Genomic DNA, 7666 nt, shown 5'->3' with positions numbered 1-7666 from the left:
AATAATATCTTCAGGATCTATATACCTTTACTGTATCTCTATGGATCTTTTTTTTCTATCTAGAGTTGTAACACATTTTGGCTTTAAATTATTCTGTGGTATGTACTATCTCAGGTTAAATTTAGAGAACTTGAGAGTTAGTTATTTTAGTCCTCATAAGAATTCTCTGCTGTGGATTCTGTTGTAAAAGTCATGGAAGAAATATAAAAATATTCATTACATTTGGAAGACTTAGTCCTATTTCGGATTATTTTGTTCTACGATGAACTGGTGAACCCCGAGGACACAGTGTTGCTTTAAAGGCCTTTAGATGTTCAGTAAATCTGTAGGTTTCTCTCTAGTATACTCTCATGACATCAAAGGCATGAATGTTTGCCAGAAAGCCTTCAGATTCATTAACCTTGCAAGGCTGCTCTCCAGTATGAGTGCTGTGATGTTCTGCAGTTTTGATCCATGGGCAAAAGCCTTAGCATGCACATTACATTAATGTGGTGTCATCAGAGATGTATATCCTGATGTCTAGTGAGTTGTGAAGCCTGTGTAAGTCCTCCGCCACATGCGTTACATTTATATGATTTCTCTTTAGGGTGGACTCTCTAATGCCAATTCATGCTTGAACTTACAATAAAGGCTTGGTCACACTCATTACGTCTGTTACTCCCCAGTATGAATTCTCTGATGACTTGCAAGGCTCGAATTTTGACTGAAGACCTTCCCACATACATTACATTTATATGGTTTCTCTCCTGTATGAATCATCTGATGTCTAGTGAGGTTTGAGCGTTGAATAAAAGATCTGCCACACTGATTACATTTGTATGGTTTCTCCCCAGTATGAATTCTCCGATGACTGGGAAGGCTCGAACTCTGACTGAAGACCTTGCCGCATTCATTACATTTGTAAGGCTTCTCCCTCGTATGGATGACCTGATGATAAGTAAGGCTTGAGTACATACTAAAGGCTCTGCCACATTCATTACACTGGTAAGGCTTCTCTCCAGAATGAATCCTGCGATGACGGGCAAGGTGTGAATCGTAACTGAAGACCTTCCCACATTCGTCACACTTGTAATGTTTCTCCCCTGTGTGGATTATTTGATGTCTAGTGAGATGGGAGCTCTGATTAAAGGCTTTGCCACACTCAGTACATTTGTAAGGCTTCACACCAGTGTGGATTACCTGGTGGTTAGTGAGTTGTGAACTATACGTAAAGGCTTTGCCACACTCAGTACATTTGTAAGGTTTCTCTCCAGTATGGATTCTTCGATGGCTTGCAAGGCCTGAACTCTGACTGAAGACCTTGCAACATTCGTTGCACTTGTAAGGTTTCTCCCCAGTATGGATTACCTGATGGTTAGTGAGACTTGAACACTCACTAAAGGCTTTACCACACTCATTGCAGTGGTAAGGTTTCTCCCCAGTGTGAATCCTGTGATGACGCACAAGGTGTGAATTGCGACCGAAGACCTTGCCACACTCGACGCACTTGTAAGGTTTCTCTCCGGTGTGAATTCTTCGATGACATGCAAGGTGTGAGTTGTGATTGAAGACCTTCCCACATACATCACATTTATATGGTTTCTCTCCTGGGTGGATTATCTGATGTCTAGTGAGGTGTAAACTGGGATTAACTGCTTTGTCACACTCATCACGTTTGTAAGGTTCTTCCCTAAGGTGCGCTTTCCGGTCTTGTGTGAGTAACGAAGAACGCAAGAAATCATTCCCACGTTCACTAGAAATGCTGGTGTGGACACTAGGAAGAATTCTGGGATGTGGTGAAACTGAAGACCCAACGCTGACAGACTTCTCAGCTGGGTGACATTCATAAATTTTCCCTTCAGTATGAAGTATCTGCACTCCAGCCAGATGTGACTGAAAGCTTAGTCCAAACCTGTTTTCAATTGGCTTATTTCCTGCATCTCTTCCACCATATCGATCTCTTCCACCATTGAGATTTTTGTTAAGGGTCACAAGCACTGCTTTGTAATTTCTTTCACCGTCTCCCCACTGACACTCAAAGTCAGGAATATTTTTCCGGATTGCTCTAAAAGCATAATCGTCGGTGTCACGGCTTTTATGTCTTTCCAATATAACTGTCTGCAATACTTCCCCTGTATTACTGGTCTCTTTGGGTGGTAATTCCTTGATCCTATATTTGGAAGAGATAGCTACAAGATATAAAGAACCATAGGTTTCCCATTAATTACAGAAAAATTTCATATTGAAAAACAAATTACACCAAAAGTACTACATATTTTGATCAGTTATGAAATGGAACCATGATCTTCAATTTGTAGGAACACAAAAGGAATAGGCTTCTTTAAGATAAAAGGGTGACTCCATGGAATTCAAATTAATTTTAGAGAAGCCTACTTTAAATAATCAATGGCAAAAAAAAAACAATCAGTGTACAAACTTATGCTAGCCCTGAAAGAAGGGGTATTTTTCCATCATGGCCCCAAATCACACACCACTTCACAGAATATATATGGCTCTTTCCTATCTGAAGAGATAAAAATACCATCCATATTTACTGCGTATTTATTGTGCACTAATGCTCAAGTCCATCTAATGCTAAATAATCCGAAACAAACTTATCTAGTGAGTAATCTAGTAAATGGCAATTTGGAGTTGGAAAACCATAGCAGCGCTGGGGAGATGAGGAAGAATTTAATCAAACAACGTTACAAAAATATTTTTCTCAATACTGGTTATAAAACTGTAGTCACCATTTGGCAATATTAACAAGTGGTTTAAGTCAGTTATGTTGCATTATACATTCAGAAAAACCATCATCTATAAATCATGACAATTAATAAAACATTCTAGTAACCTATAGTGAAACCATGATAGAAATAATAAGTAAACACAATTACACAAAATTAGTTTGTAGAATTCTTAACAAATCTCTCTTAAGAAAAAAAGCAAAAGGACGCCAGGGTGGCTCAGTTGGTTAAGCGATTGCCTTCGGCTCAGGTCATGATCCTGGAGTCCCTGGATCGAGTCCCGCATCGGGCTCCTGGCTCACGGGGAGCCTGCTTCTCCCTCTGACCCTCTCCCCTCTCATGCTGTTTCTCTCTCTCTCTCTCTCAAATAAATAAATAAATAAAATCTAAAAAAAAAAAAACAAAACAAGAAAAAAGCAAGGGCTTCTATTCTAGAACCAGCACACCATATGAGAACTGGAATTTGTGTTAAGACCACTCACTTTTGAAGTATCAAGTCACGTAAATACTTAACATTATAAAGAATGATAGTTGGGAAAAGAAGTCAGAAATCACAATTATGATTTTTTTTAAGTAATCTCTATACCCAACGTGGGGCTCGAACTCATGACCCCGAGATCGAGAGGCACAGGCTCCACCGACTGAGCCAGCCAGGCGCCCCATAAATCACAATGATGATTTTATGCCCGCAGTTATGTAACAGCTAAGCAACAGAGCAATTCCCTATTTACACACTGTTCTTTACTTTTTTAGGTCATTGGCACAAAGTATATGTAATAAAGAGCTTGTGCGTGAAAACCTTATTAACTAAGGCCAGATCAAACACTGTTTAGACAAAACTGCAGAATAAAAACATACAAAATACAACGCGGGCTGCATGGTCGGAAAGTCTGTGTCCACCCCAATACGATGGTGTTGGAGGTGGGTTCTTTGGCAGGTCATGAGGCTGGAGTGCCGTGAATGGGATTAGAACTGTTATAAGAAGAGAGATGAGTGCTTGCTACCTCTCACTCTTTCCATCATGCAAAGACACGGCAAGAAGACAGTGTTCTAAATCAGAAAGAGAATACTCATCAAGAACTGAGCTGACTAGCAGTAAGATTTTGGACTCGCCAGTCTCCGGAACTGTGAGAAATAAATTTCTGTTGTTAAGCCATCTGGGTTATGGTATTTGTTATGGCAGGCTGAGCCAAGACATGGGCAAAAGGCCAACGGATTAAAATCATGACAGAAAGTTGCTGCATCTTACTAAGCAAAGGAATTTCCGAGACTCTACTATAAAACATGGAATATTCGAAACCTTCTAATAGCGCTAACATGGTTAAAAGGGCGCCTGGGTGGCTCAGTCAGTTAAGCGTCTGTCTTCGGCTCAGGTCATGATCCCGGGGTCCTAGGATCGAGCCCCGCATCTTTGTCAGGCTCCCTGCGGGGAGTCTGCTTCTCCCTCTCCCTTTGCCCCTCCCTCCACTCGTGTGCATGCGCGCCCTCTCTAATAAATAAATAAAATCTTTAACAACAACAACAACAAAAGCGTTGAAGTAAATTATCACTATTTTTTTTTTAGTAGGCTCCATGCCCAGAGTGGAGCTCAACGCAGGGCTTGAACTCACGACCCTGAGATCAAGGCCTGAGCCAAAATCAAGAGCTGGATGCTTAACTGACTGAGCCAACAAGAAGCCCCCAAATTACCACTGTTTTTTAAATAGGGCCAGCAGGCACACGGGGTTTGTGTTTCTAACTCCTATTTATAGAAAAAGTTATAGAGAAACAGGATTGACCTGGGCCTGCAGGTTCAGACAATGTGTTCTTGTGCACGACTGCCCACATGTCACAGTCAAGATCCCAAGCTCTGAAATAAATACTTCGATGGAGACACCAGAGCTGAGTTGTGTTGCTAACAGTGTTACTCAGCCATCCTCAGTACCTCGTCACCCCTTGCACATATAAATTTCCATAGTGTCCTGAAACAGTGATACAGTGGATAAACAGGGATCTTTCCTTATACAGTGAGAGCAGTGTGGCTGGTGAGGGGGTCCTGTGGGAATGAGGGTGTTTAAGAGGACAAAATTAATATGCTAGTAAGCAATACTGTAGTCCATCCCGATGGAGGTACCATGTAAGGAAAGGCCAGAAGGAAGGTGAGGAGTGGAGGGCAGGAAGTCAAGAGCACATGGGAGAAGTGACTGAACTTGCCAATCTATGGGAAGATAAATGTACCAGGGCAGTTAGAATTGCGGCCTTGGAAAAAAAGAAGGAGCTGATGTGGCAAATACTATCACGCTGTCCCATTCTTAACTGCAGGAATTATAGTATGGATGTGGGACAAAAATGGAAGACATTTAACACGGAGGGAGCGTGATGACGAGGGAAGAAGCCATGTTTAGAAACAAGGGAGGATGGGTGGGTGCTGAGGGCGAGGCAGAGGGAAAATGGCGAAACGCTGGTAAAAGGAGACAAAATTTCAGCTACATGGTGAATAAGGTGTGAGGAGCTAATGGACAACATGGTGACTGTAGTTGATAATATGATATAACTGAAATTTGCTCAGAGAACAGGGCTTAAGTGTTCTCACCAAAAAAAAGAAAGACAGAAAAAACAAGTGAGGTAATGCATCTTACTTGATTATGGAAATCCTTTCACAATGTATGTGTATTTCAAATCATTGTGGGGTACACTTTAAATATATTACAATTTTCTTTGTCAATTACACCTCAGTAAAAACTGAAAAACAGTTTCAAAATTTTATCCACCCACTGCCTCCTCTGAAGACTTAGAGAACAGTTTAAATAAATATCTCACTTTCTTCTAAGAACTACGGAATCAAAAGCACAAGGGTAGAACAAATGGAACTGGATATTTTGTTTTTCATAATATGGTTTTATGCATCCTTGAGCTCCGGCACCATGCCTGATTAAGTGCGCTGATCATCGGAAGAAAGTGTGAATGAAAAGTCCAGATGCCACATTCATTTCTGAGTCAACAGGGCTTCGATCTCAGTCAAGCAGGGCAGGGGCTCCCAGAAGACGAACAAGGGAAAATGCAAAGATACGCAAGGGCAGACCCCCACTGCTGGAGGGACAGTTTCCTCACCCACAGAGACCAGGTTCCTGTAGTTCTCCACCATCACGTCCCTGTACAAGGCCCTCTGAGCAGGGTTCAGGCACTCCCACTCCTCCTGAGAGAATTCTATGGCCACATCCCTGAAGGTCAACCATCCCTGAAATGAGAACACATTTCGCCAAGGAACTGTGGAGAGAGTTCTTATCTTCACATAAAACGAGAAGAGGAGAGATGTGTAAGGATGGATTCAGATGAAGGGGGTGTTCTTACAGATCCACATAAGGTATTTCTGAGGAAGTTCTCTGTCCCTTATTTTGGCCTATTATACTTTTCCATACGAGGTTAGGATGGCTTCTCAATCAATATGGCTTTTTTCAGTTTTGTGGACAATATAAGAAATATAAAAATAGGAAATCAGGGGTGCCTTGCTGGTTCAGCCAGGGAAGCATGTGAGCCTTAACCTTGGGGTTGTGAGTTTGAGCCCCACATTGGGTGTAGAGATTACTCAGAAAAAATAAACTTTAAAAAAAAATAGACAATCAGTACAGGGCTACCTGTAAGAAGTGCCATTCTCGTGTTTTACACACATATTCAATATCTTAGATGAGCTAGGGCACGAGCGGTATCTTCAGAGATGACAATGTCCACAGTGACTTTAGAGAAAGGCCAGAATCTAAAAATTGGGATAATGATAGCAACAGCAATGAACAAAAGCTCTTGAATGCTTCCCATGTGCTAGGCATTACACTAAATGCTTTACACGCACTAATTGTAACAACATCGTCACTCATTAAAGACAGATCTGTTCCCATCATCCTGAGGAGACTGTCACACACATTCCCCGAAACCCACCCAAGGTCAAATGCTAAGAAATGGCAGAACAAGCTCCTGAATCCAGATGTCTAGGCTTTGGAATTGAACTTGAACAATTAAACATATATAGCAGACGACATCCAGAGTACGCTAACAGAGGGTTCCCTGAGACAATCTGAAACAAGTTCAAGGCTAAGAACGTGGACATGAATAAAAGGTCATTATACGGGCGCCTGGGTGGCTCAGTTGGTTAAGCGACTGCCTTCGGCTCAGGTCGTGATCCTGGAGTCCCGGGATCGAGTCCCGCATCGGGCTCCCTGCTCGGCAGGGAGCCTGCTTCTCCCTCTGACCCTTCCCCCTCTCGTGTGCTCTCTCTCAAATAAATAAATAAAATCTTTAAAAAAAAAAAAAGGTCATTATACATGAACACACATGCACATAACTGTCATTCTTCTTATACTGTTTAACTCGTGTTAGAGTAGGAAATATGTAAAGCCATGGAAAAGATTAAGTTTAGGTTAAGATTTAACCTCAACAATTAATAACGTATTTATGAAGTAATGTTAATGTCCTTTCAAAAACTAGGGGCTTGCGCATTCATGCACATATATATACACTTAAATGTACTGAAATAAGAGAAGTCGTCTCTCCATGACACAAAGGGGCCTCCTCACAGGCTCCACGTCATGAGTCAGCTTGAGATGGACTCTAAGTGGAAGGAGAGGGACTGAGGGAAGGCCTGGGGGCGTGTGGACAGACACGGCACAGGCGGGACACTTTAGAGTCAGAGAAGATTAGCGAGTCCAGCAAGGGCACAGCAGGATTGAGAGACAGAAAACCAACCAAGAATATGACTTTACCTGACAAACAGCCATTCCTGACTCCCTCCTTTCCTCTTCCTCCTCCTCTAAGCTGCTTCTTCCTCAGACAAGATCAGTCTTGAGAATTCAATCCTAAGGATCAAGAATCTGCAGTTTAATGCTTAGAATCCATCTACGTCCTTCCTGCAGCACAACGTCCCACAGGGAGACCTCTCCGTGTGGCAACGACAGTCCTCTGCTGCCCAC

The 7666-nt window shown here is 42.1% G+C and overlaps 1 protein-coding gene across 1 annotated transcript; it reads right to left on the bottom strand.

The window, feature by feature from the left end:
- Positions 1–409: 409 nt before the first annotated feature.
- LOC118026197 (zinc finger protein 347-like) lies at positions 410–7660 on the bottom strand. Its single transcript, XM_035028953.1, has 3 exons — positions 7460–7660; positions 5817–5943; positions 410–2168 (listed from the first exon to the last, which is right to left on the bottom strand). The coding sequence occupies exons 1-3, from the start codon at positions 7472–7474 to the stop codon at positions 655–657; spliced, it is 1656 nt and encodes a 551-aa protein (XP_034884844.1). The 5' UTR covers positions 7475–7660; the 3' UTR covers positions 410–654.
- Between the last annotated feature and the right edge of the window lie 6 nt (positions 7661–7666).

Source organism: Mirounga leonina, unplaced genomic scaffold, assembly GCF_011800145.1.
Source record: "Mirounga leonina isolate KUSES-001 unplaced genomic scaffold, KU_Mleo_1.0 Mir_220998, whole genome shotgun sequence".
Taxonomy (NCBI): domain Eukaryota; kingdom Metazoa; phylum Chordata; class Mammalia; order Carnivora; family Phocidae; genus Mirounga; species Mirounga leonina.
Note: the sequence above shows the minus strand (reverse complement) of the source record. Positions and strands in the feature narration are given on the sequence as shown.